This window comes from Mauremys reevesii, linkage group 20, assembly GCF_016161935.1.
Source record: "Mauremys reevesii isolate NIE-2019 linkage group 20, ASM1616193v1, whole genome shotgun sequence".
Taxonomy (NCBI): Eukaryota; Metazoa; Chordata; order Testudines; family Geoemydidae; genus Mauremys; species Mauremys reevesii.
The window spans coordinates 24,837,568-24,861,148 of NC_052642.1; the positions used below are offsets into that span (position 1 = coordinate 24,837,568).

At 40.7% G+C, this 23,581-nt stretch overlaps 1 protein-coding gene and 1 long non-coding RNA gene across 3 annotated transcripts in view; one reads left to right on the forward strand and one right to left on the reverse strand.

Annotated features, from left to right (window-relative positions):
- Nucleotides 1–16,886, forward strand: part of YWHAE (tyrosine 3-monooxygenase/tryptophan 5-monooxygenase activation protein epsilon) — a 61,911-nt gene extending 45,025 nt beyond the window's left edge. The window contains exons 5-7 of one of the 2 annotated variants that reach the window (XM_039507281.1): nt 1,993–2,129; nt 13,970–14,016; nt 15,887–16,886. In XM_039507281.1, coding sequence (XP_039363215.1) covers nt 1,993–2,129; nt 13,970–13,977 — 145 coding nt within the window. In that variant the 3' untranslated portion in view covers nt 13,978–14,016; nt 15,887–16,886. The remainder of the gene's footprint in view (nt 1–1,992; nt 2,130–13,969; nt 14,017–15,886) is intronic. The other variant, XM_039507280.1, reaches the window with a different exon arrangement.
- Nucleotides 2,128–3,968, reverse strand: LOC120387091. The gene is made up of 3 exons (XR_005590028.1): nt 3,829–3,968; nt 2,588–2,705; nt 2,128–2,348 (listed from the first exon to the last, which is right to left on the reverse strand). It is a non-coding gene; the product is annotated as an uncharacterized LOC120387091 (long non-coding RNA).
- Nucleotides 16,887–23,581: the final 6,695 nt, after the last annotated feature.

Below are 23,581 nucleotides of genomic sequence, written 5' to 3' on the forward strand. Positions count from 1 at the left end.
GTATCATCAGCATGGAAGCATGTCCTCTGGAATGGTGGCCGAAGTATGAAGGGGCATACAAATGTTTAGCATATCTGGCATGTAAATACCTTACAATTAGGGATGTAAAATGTTAACCAGTAAGCATTAGTCTACTGGTTAACCTGTCTTAACCATTAACCTCTGGGCCGGCCAGAGGGGCCACAGCTGCACCACCTGGCTGGAGCAGTGCTGCCTGACCCTCGCAGCCCTGGCCAGCTGGCCCTTTAATTGGTTAACTGTTTAAAGGAAATTTTTTTAATCGTTTAAATAGTTAACTTTGTGAATGGTATTTACATCCCTATTTGAAATGCGGGCTACTAAAGTCCCATGCAAACACCTTTTCTTACTTTCTAATGACATTGCAAATAAGAAGTTGGCAGCATCATCTCCCGTAAACATAAAAAAAAAAAAACTTGCTTGTCTTAGCGATTGGCTGAAAGAGAAGTAAGACTGAGTGGACTTGTAGACTCTAAAGTTTTGCGTTCTTTTTGTTTTTGAGTGCAGTTATGTAACAAAAAAAAATCTACATTTGTAAATTACACTTTCACGATAAAAGGTGGCGCTACAGGCGTATTTTTCAATTCTCCTCATACTGTCTTTTTTATTTTTACAGTGAAAATTGTAACAAATAATATAAAGTGAGCAGTGTACACTTTGTATTCTGTATTGTAATTGAAATTAGTCTATTTGAAAATATAGAAAAACATCCAAAAACATTTAATACATTTCAGTCGGTATTCTATTGTTTAACAGTGCGATTTAAAAAAATTAATCAGCGGACTAATTTTTGAGTTAATCGAATGAGTTAACTGCGATTAATTGACAGCCCTAACTTAAAGCAATTACAATTTTAATTAAAGGCCATTAAATCTAATGAAGAAGGAAGCAGTATCTTTATTTTCAGTAAACTGCAGGGTATAGTGTGTAAGAGGGTGGCCCTGGCTGGAGCTCCCTTGTGTGTCAGGCCATGGCACAACCTGTGTGCCTGCCTCAGTTCCCCTTTCAGAATCCCGAGTAACTCCATTTCATGCTGTCCTGCTTAAACAGCCCTCCTTGGAACCAGTTTATGATGATAACATTGTACAAATGGTCCAGAATATCCCAACCCATAGTCCACTTATCACCCCAGTGCAAGTAGTCACTAAAATCCCAAGACACCTTCCCCCTCAATGTCGTGTATATCCTACACCAGTGTCTTCAGCCACACCTGGACTCTCAGTTCTCTTCTGCCCCTCTGCCAGGACAGCCACATCAGCCCTTCCAGCTAGAGGGCAACCCCACTGTTCTCAGTGGGAATGCCCACAACATCTCTGCTGATAGCTCACCTTTACCTTAGGAGCATCCTTCACTCCTCCAGCCCTCCCATTGTTCCCTTGGATCCAGCTTTCTGGTGTGGAGATGTCAATAAGTAAGCTTCTCTGCTGCTCCCCTGTCTTCAACCCTTGCCTTTGGCTCTCTTAGAGCCAGCAAGCACCTCCCTCTGCTGCTGTCTGGCATCTAGCCCTGGATCAGGGATGCTAACCAACAAACCTCTCTTGCTGCTTGCCTGCCTTGAGTCTTCTTCCAGGAACCACATACAGTCTTCTGGGTCTGGCAGCTCACCTGTCCCTTTCCCATCTGACTCAGTGGGTGCTCTTAAGTGAGCCCTCACTGACTAGGTCTCTTCTCCTTAGGTCCTAGGTACCCTCTTTTAAGCTCAATTGGAGTTAGCTGATGAGGCACAGGAGCATTGGCTCTTACCTTATTAAAGGCCCAGTGTCATCCTGTGACATAGCATCCAAGTGACTTTGAAGTCAATGGGACGTAAGCTCTTAAGTATTTAGGTGCTCTTGAAAATTTTACCCAAAACTGGTAGCTGTGGTCTCATTACTGAACTAAAAAAATCTTGTTTGTTCAATGAAACAAGTTAAGCTAGATACCTTTATAGGTGTTTGTTTTATGACATCTTACATATTAATCTGATATTTGTAGGTTGGCAAAAGCAGCTTTTGATGATGCTATTGCAGAACTGGATACACTGAGTGAAGAAAGTTATAAAGACTCTACACTTATCATGCAGTTGTTACGTGATAACCTGACACTATGGACTTCAGATATGCAGGGTGATGGTAAGTAGACATCTGCTCTAAAATGCTGCTCCACCCTTTATCTCCCCAAAAAAATTCAAGTTAAGCTAAAGGGGACCTGCAAGCATGTAGGTGTGGGGTGGATTTGGACTTGTGCACTTTTTTGTTTGATTGTGTTTTCCTTACAGCTTACAATAGCGAATTTCTATCTTCCCTTCTTATGTTGGATGATATGTTGGATCCTTAAAAGAGGTTTTCTCCCTGTTAAATTAAAATATTTGGTTTCAGTAATAACCCTTTTGAGGACAGAAGTTATTTTTCATTTAATCAGGTTTAATTTTCTTGGTGCTTGTCATCTTTCCAGTTGTCCATAGTCCATAAACCTGAACTTCTAATAAGTAAGTCTAGCAGGAAGACCAGTCTTCTTTCCCTTCCCCCTTAAGTTCCCTACTATCACCATTATTCAGGGTTTTTCTACACTTTAAAACAAACCAACCAACCTCAAAACACAAGCCTCCTATTTTTCCTCTTCAGGTCAGCGTTAATATCTCCATAGGCATTTGGATTCATGGTGAATGACTTTGTTCATGGAGGAATGAGTAAATGTTCCTAGTAGGACTGTCAAGCAATTAAAAAAATAATTGCGATTAATCGCACAATTAATTGCGCTGTTAATAGAATACCATTTATTGAAATATTTTAGATGTTATCTACATTTTCAAATGTTTTTAATTACAACACAATACAAAGTGTACAGTGCTCACTTTTATTTATTACAAATATTTATGCTATAAAAACAAAATAAATAGTATTTTTCAATTTACCTCATACAAGTACTGTAGTGCAATCTCTAGTGAAAGTGCAACTTACAAATTTAGTTTTGTTACATAACTGCACTCAAACAAAACAATGTATAACTGTTGTAGCTGGTGTCTGCAAGATATTTATGTGGCAGATGTGCTAAAGATCCATATACCTCTTCATGCCTCGGCCATCATTCCAGAGGACATGCTTCCATGCTGATGAGTCTCATTAAAAAAGGGTGTTAGTTACATTTGCAACTGAACTCCTTGGGGGGAGAATTGTATGTCTCCTGCTCTGTTTTACCCACATTCTGCTATAGATTTCAAGTTTATAGTAGTCTTGGATGATGACTCAGCACGTTTTAAGAATGCGTTCACTGCAGATTTGACAAAATGCAAAGAAGGTACCTGTGACGGGTTGGGTCACAGAAACCCCCTTGGGACTGCCACCTGATGTGCAGGGACTACTTCTAAGCCTTTTTTCCCTGGCAGCTTGGGACTTCAGTACCTTGCCTGGTTGTGCCAGACACACTAGCTGGCTACAAACATAGATCCAGGTCTGAACCACGTCCTCCACAAGCTGCAGGCTTAACTGAAAACAGCTTAAGAAGTACTCCTGTCTCCAACACCCAGATACCCTGCTCCCAATGGGATCCAAACCCCAAATAAATCCATTTTACTCTGTATAAAGCTTATACAAGGTAAACTCATAAATTGTTCACCCTCTAACACTGATAGAGATGCACTGCTGTTTTCTTCCCCAGGAATTAATTGCTTGCTCTGGATTAATAAGCAAAAAGTGATTTTATTAAGTATAAAAAGTAGGATTTAAGTGGTTCTAGGTAATAACCAAACCAAGTAAGTTACCAAGCAAAATAAAATAAAACACGCAGGTCTAAGCCTAATACAGTAGGAAACTAAATGCAGGTAAATCTCACCCTCAGAGATGTTCCAATAAGCTTCTTTGACGGACTAGACTTCCTCCTAGTCTGGGTTCAGCAATCACTCTCACCCCTGTAGTTATTGTCCTTTGTTCCAGTTTCTTGCAGGCATCTCTTTGGGGTAGAGAGGCCATCTCTTGAGCCAGCTGAAGACAAAATGGAGATGTTTCCAGGGGCTTATATAGTATCTCTCTTGTGGATGGAAACCCCCCTCTTCCCTGTGTAGAAACACAGCTACAAGATGGAGTTTTGGAGTCATATGGTCAAGTCACATGTCCATGCATGACTCAGTTCTTTACAGGCCGATGCCATTGCCCATATGCTAGTTTGAAAGTTCCCAAGAAAGCTCAGATGTGGATTGGTGTCTCTCAAGGTCCATTGTTAGTTAAGTACTCCCAATTCCTTGAATAACCCCTTCACACTATGTTTACCAAATCTGCCTTAGGTACTTCCTACAGCAAACACTTTAAATACAAACATAGAGCCAACACTCATAACTTCAGATATAAAAATGATACATGCATACGAATAGGATGAATACATTCAGTGGAACGTAACCTTTGCAAAGATACGTTACATGGCATATCTAGCGTAAAACATATTCCAGTTATGTCATATTTACACTCATAAGCATGTTTCTATAAAACATTATGGGGTGCAATGTTACGGTACCAATGTCAGATTTATAAAGATAGGTACAGTACTCGACCCAAGATTTAAGAATTCTGAAGTGCCTTCCAAAATTTGAGAGGGATGAGGTGTGGAGCATGCTTTCAGAAGTCTTAAGAGTAACACTCTGATGCGGAAACTGCAGAACCCGAACCACCAAAAAAGAAAATCAAGCTTCTGTTAGTGGCATCTTTAGCTATCTTTAGAAATCTCACATTGGTACCTTCTTTGCATTTTGTTAAATCTGCAGTGAAAGTGTTCTTGAAATGAACAACATGGCTGGGTCATCATCCGAGACTCATATAACATAAAATATATGGCAAAATGCAGGTAAAACAGGAGACCTACAGTTCTCCTCCAAGGAGTTCAGTCACAAATTTAATTAATGTATTTTTTTAATGAGTGTCATCAGCATGGAAGCATGTCCTTTGGAATGATGGCTGAAGCATGATGGGGCATATGAATGTTTAGCATATCTGGCATGTAAATTCTTTGCAATGCTGGCTCCAAAAGTACCATGCATCTGTTCTCACTTTTCAGGTGACATTGTAAATAAGAAGCGGACAGCATATCTCCCATAAATGCAGAGTTGTTTTTCTTAGCAATTGGCTGAACAAGAAGTAGGACTGAGTGGACTTGTCGGCTCTCTAAATTTTGCATTATTTTGGTTTTGAGTGCAATTGTTTTTAAAAAAAAAAATCTGTAAGTTGCACTTTCATGATAGAGATTGGTATGAAGTGAATTGAAAAATAAGATTTCTTTTGTTTATCATCTGTACAGTGCAAATAATTGTGATAAAAATATAAATTGAGCACTGTACTTTTTTTATTCTGTTGTAATTGAAATCAATATATTTGAAAATGTAGGAAACATCCAAAAATATTTATTACATTTCAATTGGTATTCTGTTTAACAGGGCTATTAAAACCTGCAATTAATCACAATTAATTTTTTTGAGTTAATCGTGTGACTTAATTGCAATTGATTTGACGGTCTTATTTACTAGCAGTGGTGGTAGTGATTAATTTGGTGGTGGTATTCCCTTAAAAATAAAAAATTGAGTGCCCCAACAGCATTGTGCTTGGGTGTAGAGCATTGATTAGTTGTTCTTTTCACAAGGATTAAAGAGGTTTATCTTGGTATCCTAGCCAGATTCCTATTTTTAAGTGTTTGTTGGAGGGTACAATCTTTTGAGCCACAGGGCTCTTTTTTTAGATCAAGGTGAGGAAGCAGTATGTCTGAGCTAAATACAGGTTGGGACAGATTGATAAACTGAAAGCGTAATGTGTTGGAGTTGGTCACTTGAAATGAAATAGGCAATCAGGGGTTAGATTGTTATCCATAAAGGGTTTGAAGTGGATAATTAAGGGGTAGTAGTTGGTGTGGTCTGTTAAATTGTTGTAATGAGCCATAAGACCAATGTCCCTCTTAAATCCATGTTTTCTTGTGTCTAGCAGAGCTATGAATTCAAGTCCCAGGCTTGTTTTTTTGAAAGGTGTTCTGCAGGTTTCCCCTGAGGAGAAGTATTGAAAGGTTAGGTATGGAGTGATCGCTTTGAAAAGTGTTCACCCACCAGTGATAGTGGTTTTTGTCTTCTATAATTTTTCTGTGTGAGATCATTCTAGAGCATAGTGATTGTCTGGTTTCACCCATATAGTTGTTGGGGCATTTGATGCACTGGATGAGGTATACCACATGTTGTGATAAGCATGTGTAGGACCCGTTAATATTGAAAGGTGTATTGTGGGGCAGTATTGATCATTGTAACTATAGAGATATCTGCAGGTTTTGCATCTGTTGTAGCAGGGTTCAATGCCACTTTGAGTTGTCTCTTGGTATGTGGCGAACTTGCTTCTAATATTGAACTTTGTAGGGTTATTCTATTGATAGTAATCTTTTTTCCTCAGAGTACTTGCCTCCATGTGCATGGGACTGGAAAATCATGCAAGTAGCATCTGTTGGTCCATCCCTGTGCTCTGGTTCTTCTCATGCTCTGCACAGAGGCTATAAGGGGAGGTGTGGACTGGCTCCCTCTTCAGTTCCTCCTTACCACAACCGCATGGCCTGAGCTGGAATTCTGTGTCTGGAACTATCCTCTCATTGTCTTCATTCCTGTAAATATAATTGTGTATAGTTTTACTGTTTTTATATTATTTTACTGTAGCTGCGTTTGTCCTCACCCTGGGGACCTTCTGTGCCCACTTTTGGGCGTACCACTATGCACAAAATTCTGGAGTTCAGTAACTGGCACCTGCCCTTGCTCTTTGTTAGTGACTACCTTTGGTGTCTTCAGCTTGCTCATACCTCAGTCAGGCACAGTTTCTGTCACTCCTTTCCATTCCGGAGCAGAGATGGACGAGAGCTCTGAGTGAAGAAGTTCCTCAGGGAGAAAGCCACGAGACTGTCAGTGACATACAGTTGGCGGAGATTCCCCATTTACCTCAGCTGTGGTCCTCAAACAGCACACCCTCCGAACATGAGCTTTGGAGCAAAGACTGGATCAGATCGATCTACAGACTGTCTCTTGGGCTCCTCATGAAACTAGGGAGTCCTTTCACAGGCATAAAATCAGATTTCCCCCATAAGCCTGCTTGAAGAGAAGGATCCCTCTCTAACTTCTTACAAGTTGGATGAGCCTTTGCACACAGGTCCCAACCATGAAGGGAAAATGTGCAGGAGTAAAGCTCCAGTGGTACTAACCTTGGTAACAAACACCAGTGCTGGCCGTGACCTCTAACTAGCTGAAGGACTGACAACTGTAACAACCAAAAGCTCCAACTGAGGTGCTCTTTCTTTCTCCTTGGTACTGGACTGACCCTGTAAAGACCCACTGACCACTAAGTCTGACATGGCATGGGATCTGACAGAACCAACAACTGGGACCCTTGTACCCCTGGATTGGCACTCCTGGACCCACAATCTCTTCTACTTTTGTGCCCAGTCCTTCTCAGGGAAACCCCAGAAGAGGATACAACCTCAAGGAGAAAAAATTACTTTCCTAATCCATTTGTGAGCCAGGGCTTCCTCACCAGCTCTGATGGTGGTACTGAATGAAGCAGGATCCAGCCTTCCCATTGGCTGAAACGGATGTCAAGATAAAACATCCTTCTGCCTCCCCGCCGCCTAGGTATTTCTTGGACCTGTCCTCTGCCCAGGTAGGGTCACCCTCCAGGAGATTGCTGGTACCCAATGCCTTGGGGCCCCCTCAACTAGCCTTTGATCCTTCTTACTGGCCCTGTTGGTGTCCAGAGGATCCTTATGCACAACTCCTTAGATACATGTGCTCTACTAGATAGTCACATAATCCCTCTCCTCCTAGACAATGGCACCCAACTCTATAGGAGTACATGGAAGAGGAAGATGATGAGCTGGTACCAATAGGCATACCCCCCTCCTTATTTGAGGAGCTTCACCACCCCCACCAGATTACCATAGGTACTATCAAGCTCTTGCAGAGGGTGGTTGCAGAACGTCACATTCCATTAGAAGTCCAAGATACACAGTATAAGCTTGTGGATATCCTGCAGTCCACAGAACCCAACAGGGTAGCTCTCCTGGTGAATGAAGCTGTTATGGAACCAGCTAGGCATACACTGACAATATGTACTCCTACCCCTAAAAGGGCTAAAAAACATTATTTTGTGTCTGTAAAAGGGGTAGTATTCTTGTTCTCGCACCCTGTCCCCAATTCCTAGTAGAACAAGCAGCCATGGAAAGATCCAAGCAGCAACACCTTAAGATCACCCTTCTCTATGTGGGTGCAACAGAATCAGTATCAGGGTCAGCAGGTATTTCTGCAGTTTTAGACTACCGTCTCACTCTAAAGACATCTGGTTTCTCTGTTAGCTCATTAGATATCAACCTAGCTGAATTAGTCCATTTCATCCTCTGGTAATGGCTATTCTATTTTTTACTCATGTGTTAACCACCAGTTTTCTAAAGGGTGTGACTGGGAACTTACTACTTCAGTCTCCTACTTTCATCACTTACTGGACCATCTTTTGAACTGTTGGTTGACCCTGTGCTTGATGTCCCATCTGTCTATGAAAGTTGCCTTCCAGGTTGCCATTGTCAGCCAAGGAGGGAGAGGTGAGCTTGGGGTCAATTGGGGCCAACCTGCCCCAGTCACTACATTTCATAAAGAGACGTTACCCCTTGGCCTCCACCCAAAATTGATCCTGAAGGTAATTTCTGAGTTGCACATAAACAAATCAATTCACTTACCAATATTCTTACTGAAGCCTCGTGCTTTTAGAGAGGAAAGGAGGCTTCATTCTTTCAGTGTCAGAACAAGCACTAGTGTTCAACCTGCAAAGAATAAAACCTGTTCAGAAATCACCTAGACTATTTGTTGCTGTAGCAGACCAACCACTGGCTGTTCAGACTCTTACTGCTCAAACTCTTAAGTCGATTTCTGGCTATATTCTCCTTTGCTATCAGTTGATGGATATCCCTACCTGGGAGCATTTCACTAGAGCACAGGCAGGATCAGTACCATCTCTCTGAGATGTGCCTATGCTGGACATTTTTAAGGGGGCAACCAGGAGTAACAGCTGTATTTTTCACAAGACATTATGCTTTGGTCCAAGCCTCTTCTGCTGATGCAACCTTGGGGTTTCCATTGTTACAGGCGTCTATACTGCCTGCATCCTTGCACCCCTTTCCGAATACTGCTTGTCATTCATCTGTGTGTGGAATACATATAGGAACCAGGACTTGAGGAAATAAACAGCACTTACTTGTAACTAGAGGTTCTTTGAGATGTGTGGTCCCTATCTGTATTCCACTACCTGTTCTCCTTCCCCTCTGCTTTGGATCATACCTAGATTTGTGGTAGAGAAGGAACATTAGAGGTGGCCAGTTCATGCTTTCCCTTATGCCCTCAGTGTAGAGCACGAGGAGAACCAGGGCACAGGTGTGGACCAAAGGATGCTACTTGGAAGACTTTACCAGTCTCAAATGGTGTTCATGCATACCCACATGTGGAATACAGATAGGGACCACACATCTCAAAGAACCTCCAATTACAGGTAGGTAACCTTAATTTATTGGGCTAGATCATTAATAGAGATCTAGACTACTCACCTTCTATTCCTACTTCCTTGAAGTCTGACATTTTCTGAGTAAGTGAAAGGAACCACAGACTCTTCCCTCCCACCCCCACCCCAAATGTCACCCTCGGTCCAAACTTCAGGTTTCACAAAGGAGCACACATGGTGCTCCTATGTGTTTCTAGAGCAGTGGTTTTCAACCTGTAACCTTTCCAAAGAGGTCCGCACCTCCATTTGAAATTTTTAGGAGTCTAGCAAATGAGAAAAGGTTGAAAGCCACTGTTCTAGACAGCATTTCAACTAGTGCAGAAAGTTCCATGTTCAAGTTTATGGATCTGTACAGATAGTATACTACACTTACTGGTAAATGCAGTCATCCCTTTGATTAGATGCTCAAAATCATTGTTCCTTTAGTATGGTGGTTGCCCTTTGATGAAACCAAGTGGGATTAGTGTCAGTGATGCACTGAAGTTTGCCTTGCTACCGTGAGGTACCAGTGCATTGTGTCTCATTCTAAGTAGCTGTGCTTAGTTGAATGCAAGTTCATTAAAATGTGTTCAGTAGAATCCATAGAAATTAGATAGGAAAAACTATTTATAGTAGGTCACTTTGTTCCTCTCCCTGCCAATGCAAATTATTCATTCAAGCGTTCATTTTTTGTTGTCCTAATCAAGTATTGGGCTTCTGCTTCCTTGGCTCCATGCCCTAGTAGTTTGCTTTTCCTGATGTTCCAACTGACTTTTTTTCCCTTTTTCAACTTAATCTCATTGCTTTCCTGGTGTTTATTATTAAACAGGATATCTGAAAACCCCTTGTCTGCTCATAAACTATTAAAAAATTATCTTCACAATTCTAACTAAAATAATGGGAAATTTCAGGTCAGCAAACTATGTTTACAAAATTGGAATTTGACTAGTGGACTGATTAATCTTTGTAAAAAGAAATAACACTGTAGTGATGATAGCTAGTATGTTAGAATATGCAACAATACAGTTACTAGTATGTGCGCCGCCCCGTCCCCCATAGGCAAGTAACAACCACACTGGATGCTTCTTGAGATCATGCCTTATCAGTCAATACACCTTCACTTTTTTTATCATCTTGGTGAGCAGAGCAATAGATATCATTGGGATGTGAGGTTGCTACTCAGAACCGCATGGGAGAAAAATATTAGTTACATTAATCACCTCCTGAAAATTAGGCTTGCTATGGATATTACAGACTTCGAATTGTGTAAGATGTTTGACTTGATACTGCCCAACATTTTGTTTAAAAACTAGAATATCAGATTAATTTTGGATACAGTAAATGGATTAAAAACTGGCTGATAGGTCTCAAAATGTAATTATAAATGGGGAATCATCAAAGGGATGTTTCTAGTGAGGTCCAACAGGCATTGGTTCTTGGCCCTAGGCTATTAAACACTTACTGATAACCTAGATGCAAACATCAAATCATCAGTGATAGTTTGCAGATGATCAAAAAATTTGGGGGACTGGTAAATAATGAACAGGACAGGTCACTGATTCAGTGGATTGCTTGGTAAGCTGGGCACAAGCAAACAGTGTGTTTTAACATGGCTAAATGTATGTGTTCTACAACAAAGAATGTAGGCCATACTTACAGGATGGGGGACTCTCTCCTGGGAAGCAGTGACTCTGAAAAAGATGAGCGGGTCATGGTAGATAATCAGCTGAATGTGACGCTGTGACCAAAAGAGCTAATATGATCCTGGGATGCATAAATGGTACTCTCAAACAGGATACTCCTGGGGGAATTCTGTGCCAAAAAATTAAAAATTCTGCACACATTTCAAAATTATGCATATGTTGTTTGTCAAAATAACACAATATAATCACTCCAGTTTCAGTTATTTTGGTAATTTATTTCAAAATATGTTAACAAGTATGTCAACACCCATAGCATCAAAAAAGATTCCCCCAGGAGTAGAGAGTTAAAGAAATCCCCATGACAACCCAGTTCCAGTTGGGGGGTTCTGGAGGGGGCTTCATGGGGCCCCTGGAGCCCAGACACCTGCAGTCCCCCAACTCCCCAGAGCCCAGCTGTGGGGCCTCCCTCCTCCCCCTAGAGCCCAGTTTAATGTGAAATATTGTTATTGATAAAGGTCTCTTTCTTTGACTTTGATTTTTCTAATATTAATACAATTTTTAGTAACTATGCTAAATTTAGAACTTCTGTAAAATCGGGGTTTGACTGGTAGTATCTGATTGTTAGGGCCCTACCAAATTCACACTTCATTTTGATCAATTTCACAGTCACATGAATTTAAAAATTGTAAATTTCATTATTTCAGCTATTTAAATCTGAAATTTCAGAGTGTTGTAATTGTAGGGGTCCTGACCCAAAAAGGAGTGGGGGGCAAGGGTCTCAAGGTTATTTGGGGGTGGGTGTTGCAGTAGTGCTACCTTTACTTCTGTGCTGCTGCTGGCGGCAGCACTGCCTTCAGAGCTGGAGAGCGGCAGCTGCTGACCAGGAGCCCAGCTCTGTAGGCAGAGGCGCTGCTGCCTGCAGAGCTGGGCCCTCAGTAATCAGCCACCACTCTCTGGCCACCCAGCTCTGAAGGCAGCAGCACAGGATACTACTGACAGAATTCAGTTCATATGGCCCGCATATTTCTGTGCCCCCCATGCAGAAAAATGTTAAAGAAATCTGCGGGGGAGACACACGTCTCTTCCCTGTCCGCCCAGGCAGCATATCTGTTCCAGCCTGGAGCAGCTGCAGAGATGCAGATCACTGCAGGGGGAGGAGGTCTGGGTGTGCGTGCCTGTGGGGAGACATTGATCACCTTGGGGGAGGGGCTGGCCAACAAGCGAGAGAGACTCTGTGCCTCTCGCTTGATAATGCGGCTCGAGGGGCGTGAAGGAGGGTAGGATTTTTTCTTATGCAGGAGGAAAGCTCTCTCCCCAGGCAGAAATGTAGCAGCCTGCCTAGTAAAATGTCACTTCTTGAGAATTGAAAAAAACACTTAATATTACTATCATGTTAACTTAAAAACAATCAATTTTCAGTAAAGAAACTAGCATGTGTGTTGAAAAAAACAAAACAAATACCCACCAACACTTTTTGTTGTTGTTGTTGTTGCTGTTGATGGTTAATTTATCTCCAGTCTCTGTGGCAGAAATGTAGCAGCCTTTCTGCATAGTAACATTAATTATCCTAGGGTTAGTTAACTGTTCCCATTCTCAGTCAATTCACCCAGGAGCATAAAACCTGTAAAAGTTTTAAGGCCCCTACATTACCAGGGTGATGTAAAGCCTTATAAATGTCAGCAAGGGAATCCGCTAGGAAGATCTATGCACTTTCTCACTTTTTTCCTGTGCCAAAGTGGCACAAGGGGTTAGATTTTTACTTACCCTTTTTTTAATAAAAGACTTTTGAGGGCAAAATAAAATATTTACCAAGTAGTCAATAAGATGTCAGGACAATCAGAAACGAGCACTTTCCAAACTACCCAGCTAGGTACAGGAGAATGATCAGCGAAACTGTATGACTTTCATGTGTGAAAGTCTGAGCAATTTAAAATGACATTCTACTTTTTTTTCCTCTCCTTTCTTTGGTGTTCTGTTATGTGATTTAAATGAAAATCCGGGATTGTAACTGGAATGCAGGGTATTAGTTACCAAGTATTTGGAACTTTCATGTGTGTTACGAAATGCTGAATAGTTATTGTGACTTTTTTCTGTATTGTAGTTTAAATAACTTACCAAAACAGTTGAAACTGGTGTGATTATATTGCATTATTTTGACAAATAAAATTTGCAGAATTTTAAATGTTTTGGTGCAGAATCCCCCCAGGAGTAGTGGGATTAAGAGTGGCATGGTATGGCATTGCCACCCTAAAATAACCTTGCAACTCCAACTCCCTTTTGGGTCAGCACTCCCAATTTTGAGAAATGCTGGTCTCCACTGTAAAATCTGTATAGTACAGGGTAAAAGCACAAAAAGACCAGATTTCACGGTTCATGATGTGTTTTTCATGGCCATGAATGTGGTATGGCCCTATTGCTTGTGAACCCATTTAATATGGGCACTGATGTGTACTGATGTATACAAAAAGCATAATGTATATGCACCTGTTTGTGTACATGTGAGAAATGCCTTAAAAAAAATGAAAGGGAGGACTTTATTTTACTATATAACTACTAATTTATCTGGTAAATCAGTGACCCAATAAAACTGTAGTTCTAGTTTGGCTTTAACTAATTCTGTTCACTTTTGATTGAATTCTGTAGGTTCTGTATCCCTGGTCCTTAACAAATTTGCTGTCACTGGGCTTCTACAGCTCTCCATCTCGTATCTTTTAACCATGTGTCATATCCAAGCTGTTAATTTATTTTCATGCTTGTAATCTTGTCTTTCATATGATTTCTGTTTTCCCCTTCTTTCCTGCTATGTAGATTCCTAAAGGAAAGTCCAACTGTTCATTTCCTAAAAACTCTACTTTGTAAGTCCTCATCATGGCTCAGTGAAGTTTTTCAGCTTCAGTTTTCCTCTTGTCACTAATAATGCTTTGCATACTATTATCCTGCAGCTGATAAATTGCTTGTATCTGACTCCAGTCCAGGGCTAAGCACTTTTCTACCCATTCATGACCTGTCTCCGCTACGCGGCATCAGATGTAACTGACCTGAATAGACCTAGGCGTTTTTGTAACTGGACTGGGTAGATATTAAGAAGATGTGGGCATGAAAAATACTTTCACTTTAGTCTGTTATATAGTATTTGCTTAAGTGTGCCTGTTAGAGCATGCTCAGATCTTCTGTACATATTAACCATCTTCCTGGGCTAGGTCTTCTACTGTTTTGCTCTTTAAATTGAGTTGATCTGTCATATAATTTTGTGTGGTGTTTTTTGTACAGGTAGGTTTTTTGTTCACCATAAATTATATCTTCCAAAATCTCCCTTACATTGTACCTAGTGCTAATCCTGGAGATGCCCTTTGCAGGCATTTTGATTGGAAGCTAAAAGTCATTTGACTGATTTGATTGGTTTTTACAGCAAATTGTTTGAATGGACAATCCTGTTTATATGTTGTCCCTGGAGGCAGAACTATTTCATTGTGGTTAAGAGTAGTATAGAAAAAATGTACCTGAATTACTTCAATTGATTTGACCCATGCACATGTTGCAGGACTAGCTTTCGTATGTTAAGAATTGTTCACTTTATGTAGTTCCATTGGATTTCAGGAAAAGGCATAGACAGATGGCAAGCATGCTTCTAGTTGGGGGAGTGGGAAGGGACAACTTGTTTAGACCTCATTGAGGCAACAGTTCAGATGAAAAAGCTGGTGTTTCACTGCATGTTGCAGCCCAGGTAAATAGCTCCAAACTAATTGACATCAAACAAGAAGCATGAGAGAGAATCTGCCTAAAATGTCTTCTTTAATAACTTCAAGTCCAGGATTCTTGGCTTGTTTTTCTGCATTAGAGTTGCAAAGTTGGAAACTGTATTCATACCAGTTTTGATTGGTAACACTAATATACTGTGCAACTTCAGTGGCGCTCTTTTGCAAAATTGACTGTAGCACTGAGACTGAGGTGGCCTTCTCGTCACTAGAAGGGGCTTGCCTGGTATAGCTATCCTCATAAACTCTCCCAGTGGAGATGCTGCCATTACAGGCAACAGTTTTTTTGGCAGAATAGCTTATACTAGTTCCTTGAACAAAATAAGCTATATCAGCAAAAGGACACTTTGCCAGAGGAAATGCATCTACACTTGGGCTTTTGCCAACGTAGCTATGTTGATTGGGGATGGTGGATTTTTTCCCACACACCTAAATGAGAGCTATGCCAACTAAAGTTCCAAATGTAGATCAGGCCTAAGCAAAATGAGTGGCAGATGTTTCATTTTTTAAATACCATTTCTTCATTTAAGTCAACATTGTTCATTTTTTAACAGTAAAAGTTAGATTATTAGGGAAGTACGATTTGATCTGTTGTATGGTTGTAGTCGTCGCTAGGTTTGTGTTGATTTTCAGTTATTCCATAATTTTGACTTGGCTGTGCCTTTTTAGAGAGCATCTAGTTTGATATGTGCATCTTTTCATTGTCAGTTTATTGGTTCTTGGATGGCTCTGTCCTAGCTGGGAACATGTACTAATAGCCTGTGGCATAATTCAGTGTTTAAAAAACGTGGCAAGCTTGGAGTGCAGAACTTTTTCTTTGGAAGGACTTTGCATTAAAACTGGTTTTATAAATATGTTCTATATATGATTAAACTGCATGAAAACAGTCAATGTCAAGATGTTAGCAACTTTGTAGGTTTCCTGTATAGAAATGATGAAGCAGCTGACTACATTTTTACACCTTTTGTAGGTGAAGAACAGAATAAAGAAGCGCTGCAGGATGTGGAAGATGAAAACCAGTGAGACACCATGGCCAACAAGAGAACCCATCTCTGACCACACCCACCCTCCCCAACAAATCCCTCAGTGTCACTCTGAGAACCACCAAATCTGACTTTTACATTGGGTCTCAGACTTTAGGTTCCTGCCCTCTTGGGTTTCTTTTTTTCCTTTTTTTTTTAATTTAATTTTATTTTTTTGGGGGTGTTTTTTTGGTTTTTTGTTTTTGGGGGGGTTTGGGTTTTTTTTTTGTTTTTACACAGTTTAAAAGTTCTTAAAGGCAAGAGTGAATTTCTGTGGATTTTACTGGTGCCAGCTTTTAGGTTCTTTAAGACACTAACAGGACTGCATAAAGATTTTTTCAGCATTACTGTATTGTCTTCTGCCAGATGTGACAATTATTATTATAAGTGAATATTACATCTGAAAGCCATTAGACTTCTAGGGGAGAGATTTGTTATCGCACTGTAGGGCGCATGTGATGGCATTTTTCCTTTTTTATAATTGTTTAAACTGAATTTTATACCAGTGTTTAAACTTAATTGGGTGTTTAGCTTGAAGTTTCAGGTTGCATTGGAACGTTTATTGTAGTGATTTTACTGTTTTAAAAAAAAAAAGTTTCCAAACTGCTGAAATGTTGCTGAAAAATTTGGTGCTGGTAACAGTTCAACAATCCGTGGCTGCTCATTCTTGCCTACTTTTTACTTTTCCTCAAAGCAGGTTAGCATTGAAGGTGGCATTGAAAAGCCTGCATGTGTGTTCAATATTTTTTTCCCCTTCCCCATCCCTATTCCCCCCTTCGCTCGCTCAACCTCTTTTGTTCAGTATGTGTAACTTGAAGCTAATTTGTACTACTGGATATCTGACTGGAGCCACAGATACAGAATCTGTATTGTTCTTACTGAAACACAGCATGGAATTAACATTAAACTTAAATAAAACAAACCTAAATTAAAAAATGCCAAATATTACTGTGAGTTCCTCTTTTATACTTGGATAAGAATTTAGCTAGAGTAGACGTTCATGTATTACAAGTAGGAGGAAAATTTGAATATATCAAAGGAGCGGGAAGGGTAATAGGAATAAAAATATATATATGCAGGATAGCTTACATTTAAACACTAGTAACAGAAGTATTTGGTAAAGAAATTCAGACAGGAGCGAAGTTCTCACTGAGTTTTTAAGGAGCTTGTTTCTATACTATGTGACAGATTTTCACAAGTTACTAGATTTTGGGTGCCCAACTTGACCCTTTTGAAATCAGGTCCCCTTTAAGGTGTCTGTGGTTGAATACCCAAAATTGCTGTAAAAGCAACAAAGAATCCTGTGGCACCTTATAGACTAACAGACGTTTTGCAGCATGAGCTTTTGTGGGTGAATACCCACTTCTTCGGATGCCAAGTGGGTATGCCAAGTGGCATCCGAAGAAGTGGGTATTCACCCACGAAAGCTCATGCTGCAAAACGTCTGTTAGTCTATAAGGTGCCACAGGATTCTTTGTTGCTTTTACAGATCCAGACTAACACGGCTACCCCTCTGATACTTGACACCAAAATTGCTGATCACTTTTGAAACTTGGTCCCCATTTCTAAAGAACTGGAGCCATTAGTGTATCTAACACAGGCTGTATGTTAAAGTGCTCATTGTTTCTGCCAGATCTGTTACAATGGGGTTCTTCAGCCTACCTGCAGCTTGGAGGCAGAACCAGACATGTCAGTCACTGGCTGTGGGGTATTGTCTTGCCTCCAGAAGTTCTCTCCATTTTTTTCTGCTGTCGCAGCAGCAGCAGGCAGGCTCAGCCATACCTCTCTGCTGCCCCGGTGTTCTGAGAAAAATTTCAAACTGTATTTCAGATGTTTAAACTAAAATGTGGTTCAGTAATGTTAACCAGCTGTGTCCTAGGGCTGTTTGCTTTTTCTGGGTGAGACTGTCCCCTCAGCTGCACTTCCCCTTCTGAGGATGGAGTAAGGCGAGAAAAGCCAGAGGCAAAAGGAAGGGTCTTTTCATGGTCTCCCCTTGTTGGGAGCTTAGCTGGTTCTGCAGATAGGATGTAATTTTTCCTCAGCCCAGCCCAAGTGGATTGCCTCCGCATGCCCTTTCTCCCTCCTGCCAGGCAGGTTGGGAGAGGGTAGCTCCACTGGGTAAGAAGCAGCCCAGTTTGGATAGGGTTTCACTTCAGGCAGGAAAAGAGGCAGGGGATTGGAAAAGAGAACAGGGAGAGCATTAGCCACTTGAAACATTTTCAGAGCATTGGAGTCCATTTTTGCTCCTACTGCTGAAGCAGGATGAGAAGGCAAACTGCCAAAGGGGAAATAAATAGCGTAGTTTACCCTGCTCACCTCCACAGAGAATCAAATCGTAAAATATATATATTTTTAAAAGGTGAGCTAGACTCAGAAGAGTGAACTGTGTATTGTGAAACTATGCTTAGGAGGTCTGCAGCTGCCCCAGACAAAGGTTATAGCTATGTATCCAATATCATTCATGCTGGAAAGACTGAATAATGGGATAGGGATTTTATACCACCCTGAAAGAACTGGGAAAATATCTGGTTGGGGCCAGCAGCAACTGCTGATCACCATGTCCTAATACCAATGTTCCCAGATTCTGTTGCAGGGTGTTGTCTCCACCACCTTCTGCCCCCAGCATCTGACTACGGAGTGATGAGAGGGACAGCAGCTCCAGCTGTGGAAGAACTGGCAGGTACTAAGGGGCCTCAGCCCATCTCTTATTTATTTCTACTGGTCTGCCCCGACCTCCATATTATGAGGCCAGACAGTTCCTTAGTGGGCACCAGTCAGAATTTAACCTGATAGCCACATTTATCTTCAGTAGTGAAAATATCCCTGGTGGTCAGGGCCTCAGTGGTTCTAAGTGGGGGAGATTTTTACCTGAAGGAGTGGTCTCCTCACTCTGTAGGCCCTTCCCAGGCAGCCATGTCTAGCCAGATATTGTCAGCCCCCTCCTTCGTAAAAACAACCATGATCTGTCATCTGACACCCTAGGTTCCCCCTGAATGCTTTCACAAGCAATGCTTACATGGGAAGACAGAATTGCAAGTATGGTTCCTCAACCTTTCTAAGGCGGGGCAGGGGGCACAGGGCCGTTGTAGGACGGTTTTTGGATCAGATGATGCAGGTTCCTGGCCATCTTAGTGATATGATGGTAACTATATGAAAAGAAGCTGAAGTTTTTCTGTCAGAAAAATAAACTAACAAACCTGGATCCTGCCAGATGCTATAGAAAGAAATACAGGTCAAATGGCAAATTGAAGCAGCCCATGAAGTACAGGGGGAGAAAATACCTCCTTGCAAGTGTTTCCTAGAACAAGAAGTGCAGGGTCAGTAGCTGCTCGGTGGCCTCAGAACTATCTGCAGGTCTCCCACGAGCCCTTTCCAGAGTTAGAACATTCCTATGCAAAGGCTGTCAAGCGATTAAAAAGTAAGCAGGCAATTAATCACACTGTAAAACAATAATACCAAATATTTGTCCATGTTTTCTACATTTTCAAATATATTGATTTCAGTTATAACAAAGAATACAAAGTGTACAGTGCTCACTTTATATTTTTATTATAAATTTGCACTGTAAATAAAGGAAGAGAGAGTATTTTTCAATTCACCTAATGCAAGTACTGTAGTGCAGTCTCTTTACCATGAACTTACAATTGTAGAATTGTGTGTTTAAAAAAAAAAGTGCACTCAGCGTAAAACTTTAGAGCCTATATGTCCAGTGAGCCCTGCTTCTTGTTTAGCCAATTTCTCAAACAAGTTTGTTTACATTTGTGGGAAATAATGTTACCTGCATCGTGTTTAAAATGTCACCTGAAGGGGTGAGAACAGGCATTTGCATGGCACTGTTGTAGTTGGCCTCACGAGATATTTATGTGCCAATGCATTAAAGATTCATATGTTCCTTCATGCTTCAACTACCCTTCCAGGGAACATGCATTCACTGCTGATGACTGGTTCTGCTCGATAATGATCCAAAGCAGTGTGGACTGACAGTGACATTATATGATTAAAATATGACAATGTAGATCGTTGTTGCTACCACTGTTACATAATTGCAACAAAAGTATGGCATGTAAGTTGTCTATGGAAAAGTTATGATTTGTTGAATGATTGCTACTTGCATGTATTCATCATTTTTATTTAAATCTGAAGTTTATTAATTACCTGTATTTCAAATGTTTGCTCCTGTGGTAACACTTACAAGGTATTAAGTCAGCACATTGTGAATGAAGTATTCAAGCTGATAGCTCATCAGCTAACACAGTGGACCTGGAAGAAGCTTATCTACATCTAATGTACATACTGAATATGTTCTAACTAGAGTATGGGTAATGGCCTCTGTTCTGACTAAGTGAAGCAGCCATGGACATTTGGTTTGCCCATCTCATGCCAAACTAACTCCATCTTGTTACCTTTAATTTTCCACAAACTAGCTTGACTTAGTGTAGACGTGGTCATAGTTGCAAAAAGTCTATACTGCTCATTGAGGGGGTTTTATGATGTTGGTGGAGCAGTGGAGTTATATCAGGAGGAGCACTTCAGTGTGTACACTGCCACTTTTGTCAACAAAACTGAATTGTAGACAAGGCCTAAGTTATGGTTTGGCAGCCTGTAGTGCTTCATCACGTAAGTTGGAATAGTCTGGATGTGTAATGTTGGTATTGGTTGTACTAAAATATGTATGTTGGTCAGATGAGTCCACTTTATCGAATGGGTCAGGTCATAAATACCCTGGCATAAATTTTTGTTACATGCAAATTTTATTAGAAATTATTTTAGGTCTTTTTCCCAGATCAGTGCTTAAAGCTAGTGACTAGTATTCTCAGTTCATTGCAGTACTGTATGAGAAATATGTCTATGAGAGAACAAGTATCAGAGGGGTAGCCGTGTTAGTCTGGATCTGTAAAAATGAGAGAACAATTATCAGTTCACAACTCTAAGAATGATCAGTTACCCAAAGTTTAAGCTATGGAACAAGGGGCTATGTTTTGGGTTTTTTTTTGTTTTTTTGAGTTTGAACTTTTAGCATTCTGTCTTGTATGAGTAAGTCTTATGTCAGCACAATCCCTTTTTATCATCTAAAAGGGATTGTGTCTCAGTCCTTGTTTCCAAGGGATGGGAGACTAAATTCTTTCTCCTATGAGAAGCTTGCTTTTGCAAGCTATTAGGAGCTTGTTTATATTCAGAGTTAAAAGCACTGATGTTGGATATACCTTTAGTTAAGCAGAATTTCCAATATGTAGTTTTAGCATTTTTAGAAAAGTGATCTTACACGTTTTTCATTCCTCATCTGACCTTGCCTCAGTTACAGTTTAGTGTTTGTCTGCACTGCAGTATTTACTGAAGATGCTACTTACGGTGCTTGGAGAGCTTCTCCCGTTGGCAGAGGTCCACCACCTGCCCAAGTGGCAGTAGTTGCATGATAAGAGATGCCTTCTGATTGACGTACCACTGTCTACAGCTGAGGAGTTAGATCAGTATAACTAGTGCTGAGGCATGTGGACTTACTTAATACACCCCTCAGTCACATATTTATACTGCCTTAAGTTTTTAGTATAGACCACACCTTAATCATCTTCACTTAGCTCAAACTGACATCTCTTCTTGGGTGCTTTGCCTCCAGCAGTCAAAGGCCTGATGGGACTGGGTCGGAGACAGCATTTATATTTGTGCAGTATTGGTATGCAATGGCCAACAGCAGGACTTGGCTCATTGGTGTTCTACTAAACTTCTGCCTTCACCAGTCAAATAAATAACTGCCACTAATGACCAAACTTAAGCTTCAGGCACAAGCTTGCCCGATGATGATACTTTTAGAAGCACAGCATTCATTAGAAGGTAAGAATTGTATTGGTTTTTAGGGTAGCTGCTAACAATAAACACAGTTGTTCACCTGTTGAATATCCTTTATATTTCTAAAAAATAAAACAACTAAAATAAACCCTCATCTTTTTTGGTTATAAAAAAAATTTATTTAGCAGACTTTAGGGATTCTATCGGTGTATACAGCATTAATATAGTATATACCCTACAGGGTGTACAGCATTCCAGGCTTGATGCAGTGTTTGATAACACACAGAAGTAGGGGAAAAAAACAAAGTATTAGTGTGAGCTCATTGCATACCAGTGGCAGCATGTTTGGGGTTTTTTTAAGCTTAAAGGGTGTGTGCCATTGCCCCCTGATTACAGCTGGTAGACCCTGCCCCAAAGAAGGCAAGTACATGGTGCTTTGCACTACCAGTAGACTTTTAACTGTGGCAGTTGCAGCTTACTGTGATGCAGCTGTTTACTAGAAAGCAGTTCACCTCCAAGCTTTTTCCTCCTAAATTTATGTATTTAAAAAAAAAAAAACCTCTTCATATTTAGCTCTATTTGCCTCAGTAGCACTCTTCCTTCCCCTACCCCCTGTGCAGTTTTGGTGAATATTTTAACATACACAGTTCACTCTTAGCTATAGAGTAAAATGATATAGCATGGAATTTAATGGTAAGGATTCCACAAAGTGCAGCCACCATGTGGCCAAGCTGGTTCCATTTAAAACAGTGTTTGTGGAAGGCTGTTTCTAAGGTCTGTGTTTATTTTGAGAATGCAAACCCCTAACTACCCCTGCTGATGTGTAGGGATTTTACCTATGGCACTGCTGAATAACTGCAGCACATAGCAACTTGGGCAGAGAGACCACGGGCTTTAGGGGAGGTATAATTTTATAGCAGAACAGGTCACTTGTGAATCCTTCACTAGTACTACTAAGGCATGTGGCCAGAGCTAATAAACACCTGACGGTTCTTTCAGGCATTTGGGGGGGGGGGGGGCGCGAAGAGCTGTGTGTGTCTGCAGTCTTTTCCACACACGCATGCACATGTTGGGAAGGTGGGCATAAGAAACAGGCACTACAGCATTGGGGGGTGCACCACGTTTGGAAGCAGGATCCATATGAGGAAAGATAGGTGCTTTAAAAGAGTACATTTGCTACATTACCTTCCATAATTGTTTTTTAAAAGTCTCAAAAGTTCCCGTAGAAGCTCTGCTTTTCTTAGTGCAACTCACCCACTGAGCTAAAAAAATATTTACAGAATTTTACTCATTTATATATGGCTTCTTACTATTTTTATACAAAGCTTCAGAAAGCAATAAAGCAAAATTGTGCATAAATTGTTCTCTGATAAAGTATGTCACTTTGGAGTTGGACAATACAGATACAATACTGTATTTCTTAGGATCATGCTTTTGTACATATCATGACAGCTCAGAAAAAGTTTGTAATTTCACTTCAGGGCTTGGTCTCTGCATGAACAACAACCTTGACTTCTACTGAACACAGCCATGTTTATGACTTTTATGAGCCCCAGCTGTAAAAACAAACTCAGACCCAAGGCAGTTGCTAGTAAGAGAAGGTGCTTTCTCCCCCCCTCTCTTTTTTTGGTCATTTCAGATTATATTTTGTTTTCACTTTGTTTTATGGAAGTGCAGTTCTTTGGTAACTATTAAACGAAATGAGCAAAGCAGCAAAAAAACCTGCAGGGAAGTACTTCCAGCCACTGGTATAAAAGGCAAGCCAGACTGACGGAGGAACAGATCCTTTCGTGCTGACAAATTTTATCACCGAGAATTCAAACGAGGAGCAACCTGAGGAGAAAGTGGAATGGAAACAA